At 39.7% G+C, this 17878-nt stretch overlaps 1 protein-coding gene across 2 annotated transcripts in view; it reads left to right on the forward strand.

Moving 5' to 3' along the window:
• Positions 1-17878, forward strand: part of GPC6 (glypican 6) — a 1096805-nt gene that overhangs the window by 280761 nt on the left and 798166 nt on the right. For both annotated transcript variants that reach the window (XM_082700679.1, XM_082700680.1), the window contains exon 2: positions 10513-10671. In XM_082700679.1, the coding sequence (XP_082556805.1) occupies positions 10513-10671 (159 nt within the window). The remainder of the gene's footprint in view (positions 1-10512; positions 10672-17878) is intronic.

A 17878-nucleotide genomic window follows, 5' to 3' on the forward strand; every position in this document is an offset into this window, starting at 1 on the left:
ACATTTTTGCAAACACTACTTAAATTGCCTTGTTCTAGGTTAGCCATCAGGCAGTCCGATGGGTCCCGCGACAGCATGTTTATGAAACACAAGTGGAAAATAAGCCTGTGTAAAAATTTTTAGGAAGCATGGTAAAGATTAGACATCTCTAAATATTCTTCCAGACAAGACATCATAACATTCTTGAAGAAGAAAACATACATAAAATCAGTCCAGCCTTTCTAAACGAGTGTTGGCTATTTATGGTTTCACAAGTATGCATTAGTAAGCGGGCTCTTTGCCCTTCTGTCATCGCTTACACACTATATCAAACTTTGACTTCCCATTCTTTTTCCCCACAAACTGCTATAAGAAATAACATTGTTAAAGAAAAAAAAAAAAAGAAATAACATTGTTTATCACAACCTAATGTTGTATAATACACACAACGGTAGCAAAACCTTGCAAGAATCACTTATCCTTAATTCATGGGATGAGCTCTGAAATACTCTCCAGAATGGAAACATGAATGCTTTGCGAACACCTGCTAAACGGTTTTAGGTCCTCCTCTTTGAAAGATACTTGAGCTGGGGTGAAGTGAAAGAAACAGGTGAGACCTCTTCTTGGGTGTTCCTCCTCCCTTACTGAAACTTGGATAGGTAGGCAATACTACTCTTGTCTAGAAATCAAGTAGGCAAGACTGTCAAAGAGCTCCTATAATTACCGCTGTTCCTGTAAGAGTCATGCAAGTCTGGGAGTTGTGCAGATGGTGAGAATAATGTGCTTTTTTCTAAGATGGACTGTAGCACATAGGTGCCCCTTCCCAAGGTGTGTTCTGAGCTTCTTGTCCCTTAGCACTGAGCGTGGCCTGCCGCTAGTGTGCTGTTGAGTGCTGATGAAAGAAGGGAGTGGAAGAATGAATGACTGAAACGAGCAAAGAGAGTCAGATGCACCTGAGTCAACATTTATTATAGAAACTCCCGTGTGCAATAGCTATGCTAAAGGCAATGAACACGGCAAAAGTAAGTTAGACAGGGCTCATAATTTCTGGTTACGGGTATAATAGCAGTGGGTAGGAGCAGGTGGCTATGGTATAATGAACCTTAGGTCTTTTATAACAGCGTCACTGGGTAACAGCTTCCCTCTCCACTCTCTCCCTGAGTCCTCGAATTGCGGCAACAGTCTGCGACTGAAAATTGCAAAACGTAGGACCATCACCTTGGTTCACCTTGCTGGGCGATAACCTTGCTTGTCGCTAGTGGGGACCTTTCCTTTAAGCACACAGGCTAGCCACGGTCCACACTGTCTGCCGTTCTTAAAATAACTGCTCTATTGCACTCCTCCTCAGCGCTCTCAGGGGAATTCTCACTGTACTTTGGCAGTCAGAAATGACTGTGAAGAACCAATTTCCCTTTGTGGCAAATGGACCCATAGATCTAAATGTAGGTAGAGGAAATGGCAGATTCTTTTGGTCTAGGGGCTTTTAAATTGGATTCAGGAACCCAGCTAATTGAAAGAAGCAGCCAATTAACAGTATACAGTACACTGAGCTTCAGGTAGTGGTGCATTAGCACATTCTACCCTATAAGAATGGATTATTACAGTTTTCAAGAATTCTGTGAGCCTGTGCTTAAGCACAGCCATTTATTTATTTATTTATTTATTTATTTATCTATTCTTTCATTCATTCATTCATTTCACACCTAGTGTGGAGCTTGACATGGGGCTTAAATTTAGGACCCTGAGATCAAGACCAGAGCTGAGATCAAGAGTCAGATGCTCAACAGACTAAGCCACCCAGGCGTCCCTTAGCACAGCGATTATTATTAAAATTTAAATTGTATAATTTACAGTTAAATAAATCATATTGAAAACCAACCTAATAAATACTTGAAACTCATCACTTTCTAATTATTTCATGATTGTTGTACTTTTGGGGTGTTTTCTAGTTATATGGAGGAAATGTTATGTGATGGTGTGCTCCTCCATGACTTTTTTTTTTAAATTAAGTTTTCAATTTCAATAAAGTTAACATAGAGTGTTATATTCATTTCAGGTGCACAATACAGTGATTCAACAATTTTATACATTACTCAGGGCTCATCATGATAAGTGTACTCTTTTTTTTTTTTTAAGATTTTTATTTATTTATTTGACAGAGGTCACAAGTAGGCAGAGAGGCAGGCAGAGAGAGAGGAGGAAGCAGGCTCCCTGCTGAACAGAGAACCTGATGTGGGGCTTGATCCCAGGACCCTGAGATCATGACCTGAGCCAAAGGCAGAGGCTTAACCCACTGAACCACCCAGGTACCCCGATAAGTGTACTCTTAATTCTCATCACCTGTTTCACCCAACACCCCCTCCCCTGCCCACCTCCTGTCTGGTAACCATCAGTTAAGAGTCTTTTTCTTGGCTAGTATATCTCTCTATCACCTTTTTTCTCCTGTGCTCATTTCTTTCTTTTTTTTTTTAATTCCACAGATGAGTGAAATCATACAGCATTTATCTCTTTCTGACTGACTTATTTTGCTTAGCATAATACTGTCTGACTCCTTCACACGTGTTGTTGCAGATGACAAGATTTCATTCTTTTTGATGGCTGAGTAATATTCCTCTCTGTGTTTGTGTGTGTGTGTGTGTGTGTGTGTGTGTGTGTGTGTGTGTGTATGAATGATAAATATGGCATTAACTGTGGGTTTTTCAGATCAGTCCTTTATTATGTTGAGGCATGTTGCCTCTAGACCTTCTTTATTGAGCATCTGTATAGCCTTTCAGAGCTCAGCATTTAGGAACATCATTTCAGTAGCTAGAAATCAGCCATGGTAGGTGTACTCATGCCATGAGAATTGGCAAACAGTACACATCACGCCTCCTCCTCATTTACCAACACAACCATTTACCAACACAACACTGTCTCCATCTATAATATCTCAGCTACTGGGATTGATAGGCAGTGAAAGTGGCAAAAAAAAAAAAAAGACTAAACAATGGTGCTAAGTTTTGGGTAAAAGAGATAACCATGGCAATTGTGATGAGTGTTGTTGTAGATGCTCTGGGAACTAGTATAGAAGTTCCCATACAGTCTCTCTTCATGGAGGCCTTTGTGTCAGGGTTCTTCAGAGAAGCAGAATCAATAAGACACACACACACATGCACGCATGCGCGCGCGCGCGCAGCTTTTTTTTAAGGAATTGACTTATGTAGTGGATTAGGGCTGGAAACTCAAGAGTTGATACTGTAGTCTTCAGGCAGAATTTCTTTTTCTCAAAGAAACATCAGGTTTTTTTTTTTTTTTTCCTCACAAGGGCTTTCAACTGATTGGATGAGGGCCACCCACATTACTGAGAGTATTTTATTTTTTTAGTTCAAGTCATACATCTTGACCACATCTAAAAAATACCCTCATAGCAGTATGGCAATAAGTGTTTCCTCTATGTTACTAGACAAAATTATTGCAAAAAATATTTTTCTACCATATCCCTAGGCAAGAAGAAGTACTAGCCATTTCTTCTTAAATCTGAACAATTAAGAATTTATCTCATAAGGAGATAGTAGCCAGTTATAAACATTGCATATACATTATAGGAACGTTCTGAAAATTTAATTCTTAAATAGTCACAACTATTTACTAATGGGCAGCACCCAGCTTTTCAAAGCCTACACTCAAATTAGACATCACCACTTTCATTTCCTGTTCCATACTGATTTTCACATCCTACCCATATGAACATTAAGGAAAATTAATAAAAAAGCCAACTTCATAAGGATATAACGTCATTGAAAGAATGTAGTAAAAATAATGATGTTGAAACGTCAGATACTTGAGTTTGTGCAGTTTCCTACACATGTAAAGTTTATCTGGAAATTTAAGATATTCTCTGATGTCTTTCAGTTCGCAGCTGTGGTCCAGTGAATCCTGTCACAAGTTAGAGGGGTTAAAATGATAAGCTTAGGAGACAGATCTTTTCTAGCTTAAAGATTAAGCTACTTAATCTTTCTACAATTCTGTTTCCTAGTTTGTGAAATAAAGACAATAAAAACACATAGTTCACTTTGCCTAACATACAGGGAGTGCTTATAACTCTGGGGCAGACAGAAGGTGTACCTTGCAATGGGAGGGGAGATGTCGAATTGGGGATTCTTATCTTTGGCTTGATGTTTTTCTTATCTTGTTCTCAGAGAGTGTAACTGAAGTTTTCTGTGCTTATGTATATTTTAGTTTGAGTCTGAAATACAGAAATAGTGAGAGCAGTATTTCTTTACTGATCTCAATTCTTGAAGAACTCTGTTGAGACCAACAAATTAACATTTTGAATGTTGAAGAGATTCTGTTTGACTACTTCCTCTACGAAAAGTTTATACTGAAATACAAACTTGGTGAGTCTTATTCTCAAGGAAGTAGGAAAGTAAAGATCTTCATGGCATGTTTGAAATCCTCTGCAACTGTTGGAACCGGTTTACACAATTAACTTATTGGTTCCCTCCAAAGGAATTTGGAAAATACTGAGTGAACATTCTGTAACTAAAAGAATTAGTATTTACAGTTTTTATTGGGAAATTGACATCAAAGGATGATACTAATATAAGTTATTTGAATGAAAGATCCACTGATACCGAACATACACTGAATTTTAAAAACTTGGCGCGAAAGTTTGAACATTCTGATTATAGTAGTGAACCATTCTGCTGAAGAGAAGCAGTACTTCAAGATATGAAAGGATCATTTATAATAATGCTTCATCCTGAGAAATGTTGAAGAAGTGTTATTTTGGAGGTTTGGGGAATGTGAACTTAGAGAAATGAACAAGAACATGTATTTAAAAACTACGGTTTTCCTATTTTCTGCCACTCCTGATTAGCTTGCAGAGAAGTTTTATGAGACTGAAAACTCCAGGACTGTTAACTCCAATTTAAATTATTTCAGCTATCAGAAAGTCTCTTTGAAAGTTTACTTCTTCTAGAGTGTTTCACTCCCCCAAGCCTGTTTCCTCAGATTATTTGCTCAGTCAGCTTCCTGGGCACCAGATGAACAAATAGGATGGTTATTTGAGGTGACATATCAAAAGAGGAGGAGACTTAGTTTGGTACCCGACACGGCTAATCGACGGTGGGGTTTTAAGAGTTCAAGGATGAGACCACTCTGGCGTAGACTGTACTGAAGAGGGCCCAGTCTAAAACAAATATCGCACTGTCATCGAGTGGAATTTGGAGGTTCAGAAATCAAAGGGCTCTGTTGTGTGAGATCGCGCCATCTTCTTTGGCCTTTTTAGTTTTTGATTTCCTACCAACCTTTTAGGAAATGTAAGATTAGTAATGGTTAGTAATCTCCCTCCACACTCCAAAGCTCTATAAAAGCCAAGCGTTTGGCTGGCTATAGTCTGTGAAATGTGACGCATTTGGGGAATTTCATCTTGGTGATTTGTTTGGAATGTGCATTCTGAGGTCCCCGTGTGTCACCTCCAAGGGCAGAGAGTCTGCCGCGGCAGACCCACAGAGGCTGGCTTCTGTGGTTAACGAGGTCCTCTTGTCTCCTGCTCGTGCCGCTCACTATGTCTCTTCCTGGCAGTTTTCAGACCCAGGGCCGTCCCCGGAGGGAGCAGGATATGGCAGAATCGCAATTCTCCTGTCACCTCTGTGTCTTTGAGTGAAAACAAACATCTGGACAGGCATTTAGGGAAAGATGTTGTGAAGAGTGACACACAGTTAAAAGAGGCATGTAAAGGGACGAATAAGCATTCTCTTCTTGCTTAGGAAACAGATGACAATTCATAGTCTGACCGTATGTCCCTGAGCCTTTGCTCCGTCTCTCACTTCCTGGTGGCACTCCCTCCTCTCACCTCTGTAATTTCCCTTATTGATGGTACAGCTAGGGAAGAGTTCTACAAAAATACAGGGACCTGGGAATTCACCCTCATGAACCACAGGTACCCCGAGAAAGCATGCACCTGTTTAAGTTGATGGCATGACCCTGCCCCTGATCTTGACGGACGTGAACCTATCATCGTGAGTTGCCCGTAGGTTTCAGTAAATGATTGATGAGTCAAGGTGCCGTCATCGTTTTCATCCCACACTTTCTGCATTTGTGATCTCTTATCCTGATCTCCCGGAATGAACTATTCTGTATGTTTAATATTAGTGATATTGGAGATATCTAGCGGCACTCCCATTGAGCTAAATGTCGTATCAAGTTATGTAATAAATAACCCAGAGAACCTCAGGGAATTTGAGAAAATGTGTGGGAAGCTCATAAAGGACAACACTTTTTTCTCCTTCGTAAGTTACCACTTTGGAAGCATCCCATTATTATATACTCATGTTAGGAAGCACAATGTACTAAGCTGAGAAAAGTTTCCTTTTCTTGTCAATTGGACAAATTGGAACAGGAAGGGCTTGAGCTAATTCTCTGTATGGGAGAGTAGTTGCCAGATAGGATTTCGGAATGTAAATATTCAAGTTGAAGGTCCCTGTGGTCTCTGTCCTGCCTGCTCTAGTCTTTGCCTACTAACACAGCCACAGGCAATGCATAAATGAAGAGGTGGAGCTGTCTTGTGATAAAACTTTATTTATGGGCAATTGAATTTGAATTTCATGAAACTTCCATATAGTACAAATATCATTCTTTTGATTTTTTTTTTTTCTCCAACCGTTTTATTCTCCGGGACTGCAAATACAGATGGTGGGCCAGATTTGGCCCAGAGGCCATGGTTTACATACCCCTGTACTAGGGCCAAAAATGAAATAAAGGAGCAAACCTAGTCAGAACAAATCATGCAGTTGCCCTAAGTCTTTCTGGCCATTTGAGGTTCCCAGGTTGTTTTGACCAGTATCAGTGACCTCAGACTGGGGGAGAAAGGAACTGTATGTACTTGGATGGGTAGATTCTTCCACAACCTTCTTATCTCTCATATGTTAGAAAGAAGATGAGGCTCAGTCTAGATTCGACCACACGTTTCACAACCCGGGATCCTGTATGCTCAGGGACATTAGCCTGGTCTCTCTGTAGAGACTCTAACAAGTACTTTGCATGGAAGATTTACTCTTCCTACAGCAGGTTTCTAAAACACTCTGGTGATCCCTCCGTCTCTTCTTTCTCCGTGCTTGTCTATGTCTGTCTATCCACATCTCTAGTTATCTCTCTGCCTGGGCCTGCATGAAGCTCTTGACTTCTTGAGGACACTTCCAGTTCTATAAATATCTGATACCGCCCCTTGTGTATAGGTTGTGCCTCAGGACCCTATACACACACACACACACACACACACACACACAGGCAGACACAATCAGTTTAGTTTAAAGTTGTCCCATGGGGGTGCCTGAGTGGCTCAGTTGGTTAAGTGTCTGCCTTCATCTCAGGCCATGATCCCTGGGTCCTGGGATTGAGCCCAAGCCCCACATCAGGCTCCCTGCTCAGCCGGGAGTCTGCATCTCCCTCCCTCTCTGCCCCTCCTCCCCCTGCTCCTACACACACACTCTCTCTCTTTCTTTCTCTCAAATAAATACATATATATTTTTTAAATATAAAGTTGTCCTGTGAAGAAGTAAGTGTCTTCTGTTTTTATTTATCACTCCACATTTACTGATTTTCTTGGAGTGATTGGAGATTACAGTGCTTCCAATCCAATCTAATTTCATGAATATAGATAGATCCATGGCTTTTCTTCCACAAATATCCCAAATACTGCTGTTTCCCTCAGGTCATAAAATGTTTTATTCTCTTTTGATCAGCTTGTCACCAAAAGTCCAATGCATTTTGCTGAAAACTCACTTGTAATGATTCAGAAGTGGAATGCAGCCCTGATGTACTAAATCTTGAGAAAGGGCCATTCCATTTGCAAAACAATAAGGTAGGAAATAGAGGAAGGAGATTTTGGGAATTGTTTTATAATGGGTCGGATAAAGGAACATTATGCAGAATTATTAATGCTAAATACCCATTCAGTTTGGATACAGAGTTTTGTCCTTATCAGATATATATTTCATAAAAAGTAAATTAGAGATTTGTAGGTCATTTGCTTTTGATCAAGCCACTTTTGTTCTTTGCCAATGTCTTAACTTCCAGAACTCTGCTTTTTACCAGGATGCGAAAATCAAAATAACTTGAAGAAAAGTCTCAAAATTCATCTTGGTCTACCCTCCCCATTTTGGTATAGTCGGTACCTTCCAGTGAGAACCTATTAGGAACATAGCTGTAATTGAATAAGATACTTCTTATCCTCAAGCAAGAAAACACCATGAAGAACCAGGAGTTTCTCAGTGAGAGGGACTTTGAAAGAATCAGTTAGAGGACTTAGAGATTAGTTGGGTGGGTTGGGGAGGGTTCGGAGAACCAGAGCTTCAGCCTCGATTGGATTCTTCCAGAAAGGAGAGGCCAACCTACAAAAAGGTCTCTCAATACATCTGATCAACAAGGAGGGAGAGTAGTATGGAGATCCATCTGTAAATGGTAAAGAAGTCCACTCATTTTGCCTCAGGGAGGAGATGTTCAGTACTTTTTGGATGACCTACGGCTTTGTTTTTGTGTGTGCTTAGACAAAATTTTGAAGTGGCTTTGCTTTGTCTCATTTATCATGGTCTCAGAGTAATTTTGTCTGGTGTTGGCCTTCTGTGAGATGGTTTAGGTGTAATAGACTCTCATGACCTAGCTGAGTTGCCAGGCTGGCTTCTGAATGTCAAGGGCAGCCTGTTTTTTTCTTTCTTAATACCTCCCCCCTGCTCCCTTCTCCAGCACAGCTGTCGGGCCTACTACCTTTTAATGACACGTCTCCAAGTTTTTATTACAAAATATTTTCTGGGTACAGAGAAAGCAAAGCTAATAGTATGATAAACATCAGGCATCCATCAAACAACTTAGGAAATAAAAGATTGTAGATGCAAGTATTTGAGCACTCTCTCAAATCCTAATTTCTCCTGGGAGGGAACTGCCATCTTGAAGTTGATAGTTATTGCTCTCAAGTACAAGGCATTTTCATTTTCTTTTTAAAAAAAATATACATATGATATTTTATGGTCTCCCTCCCTTCCAGGAGATATGGAAGATCTAACTTTAGTACACATTTGTTGTCATTTTTTTTTTTTTTTTAATTCTGAGGTTGTTTCAAGTAAGCACTAAAGCATCAAGTGACATAAACATGAAACAACCTCTACTTCATACAGGTCACAGGACATAACTTTATATAAGTACCGTTAAGCATTATAAATGAATTTTAATCATCACATCAAGTACTTTGTGCATTTGGAGTTCAGTGCCTTACAGTGACTTTGATCCCAGGGGCAATTTTTTGTTTCTACTTACCATGATTTTGGAGGATTTTTCTTCTTCCCTCCACAGGTTTCACCAAACATTTTAACACTAACAGAACTGCCTCAATTGGAAATTCACATTTTATGCATTAACAGTCTATTTTAATTTCATAAAGCAGAGGTTTGCTTCCTCCTTGCAAGTAAAAAAAAAAGGGGAGGGGGAAGAAAAGAGGAAAGCAGTATTGCCAAAAGAAGTGATCTGGTATATCCAGAGATAAAGATGTTGAATTAAACTTAACTTTCATTACCTTTTACTTTACATTTCCATAGAACTTAAGCATTAATTAAGTACACCAGGGTCTTCCTCCTTGCAGGGGAACATCTCCTCTCTGACAAGACTTGTCAACTGAGGGAATGTTTGGCACATTAGACCTGCCGTTGAAAACACACTCACTTTCCCCGAGAGCACAGCTGATGCGTTCTGACAGACGGACAGGCAGAGCCAGAACACAAGGAATTATCTCCATCTTGTCTCACCCTCGCTGTCAAACACACCTTGGTGATGGGACTGAGCGTCTTTTGAGTTACTGCAGGTTTCCAAAGATAAGCACACTTATAACTGTATTACATCTCTTGTCACCTGGTGCCACTTGGCACATCTCAAATAAAAGCAGGGACATTGTCATGGTCTTCTGGGTCCCCAATATATTTCCTCTTACATGGCAGGGACAGGAACCAAATATTGGTGTCTTAGTCTGTTTGGGCTTCTGTAACAGAAATTGCATAAGCTGGGGGGCTTATAAACAAAGGGCACTTATTTCTCCTACTTCTGGAGGGCTGGGAAGTCCAAGATCACGGTACAGGTGGATTCCGTGTGTGCTGAGCGCCCTTTCCCTTGTTCCCAGACACCATTTTCTTGCTGCGTCCTCATGGGCCCAAGGGACAAGCTAGCTCTCTGGGGTCTGTTTTATAAGAACACCAATTCCATTCATGACCTCATCACCTCCCCAATACCCCAGATCCAAATACCATCACCTTGAGTGTTAAGATTCGGCCGTACAAATTTGGGGGGGGGGGCGGCACAAACATTCAGACCATAACATCAGGTTCAACCGAAGTTGACGTTGAATGTTGAGTGCTTGGGATGTTAAGTCCACTGAGGCCCAGATACATTCTCGGGGCTGGTCCAAAAGGTTGCTGGACCAGGTGCCCCCGGATTGGAAGGGAATGTTGGAGAAGCAAATTCCCCCAACGTCCTTATCATCCCATCCTGACATGTACCTTCTCCTGACAGGGGAACACTTAAGAATCTGCCCTCAAGAGTATACATGCTGCACCACAGAAATGGAAGACAAGTTAAGCCAGCAAAGCAAACTCGAGTTTGAAAACCTCGTGGAGGAGACGAGCCATTTTGTACGCACCACATTCGTGTCCAGGCACAAGAAGTTCGACGGTAAGTGGGACGACTTCTGCTTCTCTCTGTTCTGGGGGTGCCTTCCTGAGACTCTCGGTCTTCTGGGAAAAACTTTATTATTATTTTTTTTTTAATGTAGGATCTTTTCTTTCCTTCTTAAACATTTCTATAACTTGGTCTATATTTAGAAAAAGCATCAGCGTTCTTGACAACTTTTGTAGTAATATCTTAGAACAACCCGAGTTAACAAAGAACTGTTTTGAATTTGTGCTTTGCCTGTGAGATTTATTCTGAAAGATTTAGCTTAATTTTTCATGATTAGAGTGATTCTAATTCAGGTTTTGTCACATCATAGCTTGTCTTAATTTTTCATCTGGGGATTTTCTTTTAAAATAATTAAATGTCATTTAAAATTATTTGAAATATAACAACACTTTCAAGAAGACAGACTTGTTTTCAGTGCTGCTGACATGGACTCCTTTATTTCAGAGTTTGCTCCTCCAAGAATCTAGCCACATTTTACATTGCGGTGACAGTACGTTCTGAGTAAGGTTTAAATCCTCTATTGATTTCCTGATTATAAGCCATCAAGTTCCTTTCTATATTCTATCTGTTAAATAAACATTCTGTAGGAGAGAGCACAAAGAGTGAAAGTAATCATTGCTGGGGTTTCAGCATTGAATAGTCTCATCCAAACTTCAGAAAAAAACTTTTTTCAAAAGCAATCTGATTTTTATAAACTGATTTAATAATGATAGTGATAAAGTTGATATTCTCAGGTGGTTGTGTATGTAGTCTTTAGAGCTTTAAGAAAGGGATGCAATTCCTGTCGTTCGTTGTGAAGCAGACTTGCCCATTGTGCTGACCTTTCCTTGCACCATAGGGTCACACTAAGTTGTCCTGGGCCAGGAGACCCGCCATCTTTTCCCTCATCCTTTCCAGTCAATGCACGGCAGAGCCCGTTAGAAAAGACTGGCTGAAGTTTGGATTTTCCTTTTTCTATTCTCTGCAGCAGGCAAAATGTTCTGCTTCATTGCTGCTTTAAACTATTACAGTAACACCAATTTCTTTCACATCAGTCCTCTGAGTTTTGAGAGACAGATCTACCCGGTAGTGTTTTTAGTGCTTAAGGTGCTGTGATGTTTTCCGTGGAAGTCAGAGGGACTTTATCTTTTCTGCCCAGTGTCCCAACATCTGCACCTTCGTCCTCTGCCCCTTACTCTGTGTTCAACTTTATCTGTGGATGTGCATGAAAATAATTCCTTACTTAGAGGTGAAGCTGTGAATGTTGTTCCCATGAATGAAACTAGGGAGTACTTAGTTGTTCCCCTTGATTGACAGATTACAAATCTGGTGACATCTAGGAGTCCCTGTAGGGGCTCTGTGTTGGAGGAAATGTAATGTATCACTTCAGATGGAGGCAAATTGAGACACCTTATGGTTTGTTACAGAAAGCAGGGAGAGTGATCTGGAGCGGTTGACTTTTACCTGTCTTTGGAAAATGATTCTCGTGCCTTTATTAAGTCATACTCCAAAGTTGCAGTGAAATAATTCTAGGCAGCATTCATGACACACGTGTATGTTTCCTTCTATAAAAATATTTCATGTAAGGTGGTTTTATGGGGAGTTGATTGATTTTTTTAAATGTGTAAAGCCATTTAAAAGGATGGAGCCAGATACTTGTATTCTCATCTCAATGGCTTTTAATATCTTTGAATTTAGAATCCTTGATCTCATCTAGATGGTCTTACTAAAGAAACCTCTCTCCATCTTTCTCTGACTCTCTGTCTCTCTCTCCAGATGTGTTTTAAATTGTTTAAATGTACTTTGGGGCATTATGTCAATTGATTTGACAGGACATTGATTTTGTTAAGATTAGATCTGACATGGGGGGGTGATGAATTCTTTTCCTCATACTGCATCTCACCGCATTAGGCCGGAATGGGAGAGAAGTTGAGTTTTAGTGTTTTGTTTGTTTTTGATTTTGTTTGTTTGTTTGTTTGTTTGTTTTTACCCAAGGAAACTTTCAGCCAGCCTTATTTGTAAAACTCAACATGTGATCCTGGTGAGCTCGGCTTTTGAAGGGTTCAGTCTTTTAATAAATAAATAAATAAATAAATAAATAAATAAATAAGAAACCATGTAAATAAACTAAAAGTTCCCATTATAAGTTCTTCTGTTTGTTTAGACAGTTTCTGGAAGGTCAGCCACACAGTTGTATGACTTACCGTCTTATCCCGTGAAGACAATCCTGCTGAGTCACCTTTTAGGAACAGGAGTGCATTCACATGGCAACTGTCCATTTTTTCCCTTAGCTTAAGAAACAAAAAAAAAAAAAAAAAGAAAGAAAGAAAGAAAAAGGAAAAAAGAAAAAAGAAAAGAAAAAGAAAATAACAACCACAACAACAAAAACCCAACAGACTTCCTCATTGATGAGTATCAGTTGGCATGAGCCCAGAACTATCTAGGATCAGTCGTGGAATGTTACCCTCTGAGTCTGATTTTCCCAGATACAATCAGTGGTGTTCTGAAAGACTTGGAGTTTATGTTTAGGAGCTTCCAGTCCATGAGTCATTTTGCATTCTTGCTGGGGTCTCTCGATCCAAAGTGTCCATTCTGCATTTCTGACTCTCGTCCCACTTTCTCAGGGATCTTGACTTATCATCTGGATTTTGCATGTTTTTGCTGGCGATATTATATATATGACTGTTTTCCATGAGAAGGTGACCACTCCCTTTCCTATTTTCATTAAGTACAAGAACAATTTTAATTGCATCTGATACATGTGATTCCGTCCAAACCATACCCAGAAGGCTACGTTCAGTCACTCTTAGCCATTAGTCTACAGTTGTCACTTTCCTTATTGTACTAGAAATGTTTTAATTCCATTTAGCTTTTCATTTTGTGGCAGAGGTGACTCTTAAAACTTGAAGCTCCAAAAATGTTAAGATAACATTCTGTGTATTGCCGTAATCTTTCCAGTTTTAATTAATATCTTTGGTAATATTTAGAAGAAACTCTATAAAATTATAACTATTCACTGGGTGCTCAGAAACTAAACCTGAGTTTGTATGAGTTCTTCTCCAGCTTTCCTAAAAGGACAAGTTTGGCTTCATCCTCCCATTAGCCCTAAAATTTGTAGTTGAGAGGCCAAAAATTGAAAAAATGTATGTCTAATCTCAATTGCAGACATTCTCATTCTTTGGCAGAGAATTTTCTTATACCTGAGTAGCTTTTTCTTTTTAAACATAGGATTGAAATGTTATATATGTATGTATGTATGTATGTAAAGTAATACTTTCTGCTCTTGTCACTGATACTTTTCTAAGTGTCTCACAAGGTTTTGGCTAGTTGGGTTGTTTTTGTTTTTTTGTTTTTTGTTTTCTTCCTCTCCTTTCTCTGGTCAAATTTCTGCCTCTGGCTCATATTATCTAGCCCTATAAGCCCATCCCCCTGCTGGCGGGGTCTTGCCTACAAGACCAGAACTGTACGGGTTGTACTCAATTTGCTCCATAGCAAAGCCCAGAATTTTGTCAAACCCCCAGGGTGACATCACAAGGACCATCCAGAAACACCTGGCCGAATGATCACAGCATTACACCTTTACTTCTCACGTGTCTCACCTCTGCCAAACACCCAGACAGCCAGACGTGTGCAAAACAAATAAGTAACTCATATACAAATATAAAAAAAGGGAGTGACATCTCTGTGCACCCACTCATTTCCCCAATACTCTTGTGTGTAGTGACCCTCTGACCCGGTCAAATTTGTGTGTAAAACTCAACCTCTCTCATGCTTCTAAATGGCTCATGTGTTAGGAATCTAGGAAAATACACAACAACCAAACACTCTGTTAATAGTAATAGTAATACTAGGGTAACACCTGGCCATGTTCCTCACCCCTTGCAGATGTTCAGCTATGGACCAAAGTGAACCACAGAGCAGAGTCGCAGAGCTACACAGTGGGAGACTCAGCATTATCCAGTCCTAGGCTGAGCCTTCCTGAATCGTCAGCCCCAGGACCCTTTGAACTATCCCGTGCTTTCCAGCCCCCAAATGTGCTAAGATTTCACCAAGGGCAGCATCTACTCATATGTTTCTTATGCCTGTCCAGTCCCAGTGCTCGTGGGGAGGATGTGATGCTGTCTTTCAGAGACAAGTGGAAAGGGACTTTTTTTTTTAAAGCTTAACAAAGAAAATTACCCACCTAAATATAGTCTTGCTCCCAAGGAACCTGGGGCCTAGAGAGGGTAAATCACTTGCCAAGTTTCCACCAAGAAGAATGAAACCAAGACTGTAGCCCAATACTCTTGACTTACGTCAGACTTATAAATAGTAATGTGATAGGAACTTGACATTTGCTTGAAATTCTAACTAAGCTTTTATTTGTTTCAAGTGGGTGCTGGCTCGGAATTATTGATATTCCTTTAACAAGGCAATGATGATATTGGTGGGTAAAGAATGTACCTATGTTTTTGGAAAAGGCAGGAATAGTATTCATTTGAGTGTTGACCCTTTGTTAAAGGGGAATGAACGTTTTGTGCAAAAATGTTATTGAATCAATTAAGCCACGTTATTTATTCTTATCTCTTATCTTATCTTTTAGCTTCTGTCTTAATATGGGTACCAGCACCCTATTCTCTAGGAATCTATATGGAATATGGATTTTTCAGAGACTGGAAAATTTAGTTGAAGGGATATTTTATTTTGCTTATTTTTTTTCTTCAGATTTATTTGAGCTGAAATTTATCACATTTGAAGCTCGATATGTTTTTTTATTTGTTTAGTTTGTTCTTCTTGGTCTTATTATTTTACTTTCCTTCCTGGTTTTTATTTATGCAATTTAATGATATACATTTGTCCAGAGATTTTTGGCAGCAAGTACATTTTTAAAAGCAAAAAAAAAAAAAAAAAAAAAAAAAATTGAGCAGTAATTTCCATCTTTCTGAAGAACTTATTCTGTAGTAACACTCAGAATTCTCATTTTACTGAATGTGGGAATAACATATACACAGCGACATAATATTTTTATGCTGAAAATCTGCTTATGTTTTCTTTTTAAATATCATTTCTTGTCTATATACTGTGGAGATGACAATAATATAGTGATATCTGTAAAATATGGTCTAATTTTCCTAGAGAAAACACTTACTCGAAAAGGATGAACCACTAAGTAGTTTTCCATATGGTAGTAGAATCTCCTGTATTTCCTATCACATGGGTGGGGTGTGTATGTGTATGTGTGTGTGTGTGTGTTTGATTTCCGTTTGGAAACATTTGTTCAGAATGTTCTATATAGAAGATACTTAACCAGGGGTGTAGTAGATAAAAGACAGCTAATAATGACAAAAACATGTTCACAGTCTGTCATGAAGTTTACCTTACCTTGTTGGGGGAGATGTGCCTCTAAAACCAACAGTAAAGAAGTCAGGATTGGCTCTATCATATGGTAGAAATCTATTGGAGACAGAAAGGAAGGAATAGAGTGTTGTATTTAGAGGCATCAGAAAAGACTTTTGGAAGAGGGGACGTCCAGGGCCCTAAAGAATGACTTGATTTGGGACGCCTGGGTGGCTCAGTTGGTTGAGCAGCTGCCTTCGGTTCAGGTCATGATCCCAGTGTCCTGGGATCGAGTCCCACATCGGGCTCCTTGCTCCGCAGGGAGCCTGCTTCTCCCTCTGACTCTGCCTGCCACTCTGCCTGTGCTCGCTCTTGCTCTCTCTCTCTCTCTGACAAATAAATAAATAAAACCTTAAAAAAAAAAAAAAGAATGACTTGATTGTATTAGTTAAAGAGAGGGCAGGAGGAGACAGATTCTGTGTGTATGTCCTCAGAGTCCTTGGGATATGTCTTAAACATATTTACTATTGATGTTTTACCACACTGTTCATTTACTGACATTTAGTGTGGATCTGTTATGTAGATATTCTATAGAAATGTACCAGTCCTGAATCAGTCTTCCATTGTTTTGTAAGAAACAACAACAAAATTTCAGGGCATAAACAAGAAGCACTTATTTTTCTGTAGCGTATCTTCGGATTGTCAGGAGTTTGGCTCTTCTTGTCTATGCCCTATTCAGGTTGGCTCTAAACTATGATTCGGTCTGGTCCATTCTAGATTTCCCTCTTTTTTTGGAGGCAGCTGTCCATCTTGGTCATCTTCTCCTCATCGTGGAGTTTAGACACTAAAGTTCGTAAGTGGAGGCACGATGCCCCTAACCTCCTAACCTAGAATGGGCACGCTCTCTTCCTAGGTTCTGTTGGCCAAAGCACATCTCCTGGTTATTCCCAGTATCAGTGGAGAAGGGAGGAGATGACTTCATGGAAGTGAAAATTGGGGAAGGAGTGAATACTTCTATGTCCTAATCACCATAGTTCTCAACTGACTCCTGCTATTCTTAAAACAATATTCTGTGTTCCACATTGGGTGGTTTGTTCCCTGTTGTTTTGGTGGATTCTCTAGGAATTCAAGAGGGATAAGTATTTTCTAAACAAAGCACACTCATATACCTCTTATACCACTAACTTCCATGTCCCAGCTCAGCAACAAATGCACACAAAACCACACACAGACTCACGTACCACTTCCATGATGTTATTCAACAATAAGCAGGTGTGATATATGTTTCTTAAGCTACTAGTACCCTTGTTCACTGTACAGAATAACAAGCTAACTATAATTCATAAGGGTTATCACATTAATTCTCTTGCAAAGTAATTAGCTGAGCACCTCCTTTAATTTTGCTAGGCCACCACCTCTATGACATGTATTTTATCCGAAGGACACACCTCTGGTAATCACAGTGTGCGAATTGGGTTTTAGAAATTGGAAACTGTCATACTATCACTGGAAAGTAATCTGCCAATTTTCCCAAAGGGCAGGCTTTTCCAAAAATAAGAATCAGCTCTCCAGGGATTTCATCTGAGGCAGAACTAGTGAACAGATTTACAAATCATAAATGCCTTGCTTCTGCACAATGTTGGAATAGATGGTCCATGCTAGGGGTCCTTTAAATGCAGTGCAAGAAGAACTCAAATCTTTGTACAAGTGAAATTTGTCTGCCTTTCTTTTCTTTCTCCCTCCTTCCCTTCCCTTTTCTCCCTTCCTTCCTTCTGGAATTCCCTTCATTTTTTTTTTTTTCTTTTTTGTATTCTGCTCTTTGGACAGACCATTCAAAGCTAATGAAGCACACTGCTGATACACAGCCTCGTGTCCTCTGTGATGGACTACCAATCTTTTTTTCTAA

The sequence above is a fragment of the Mustela nivalis genome, assembly GCF_964662115.1.
Source record: "Mustela nivalis genome assembly, chromosome: 15".
Classification (NCBI taxonomy): domain Eukaryota; kingdom Metazoa; phylum Chordata; class Mammalia; order Carnivora; family Mustelidae; genus Mustela; species Mustela nivalis.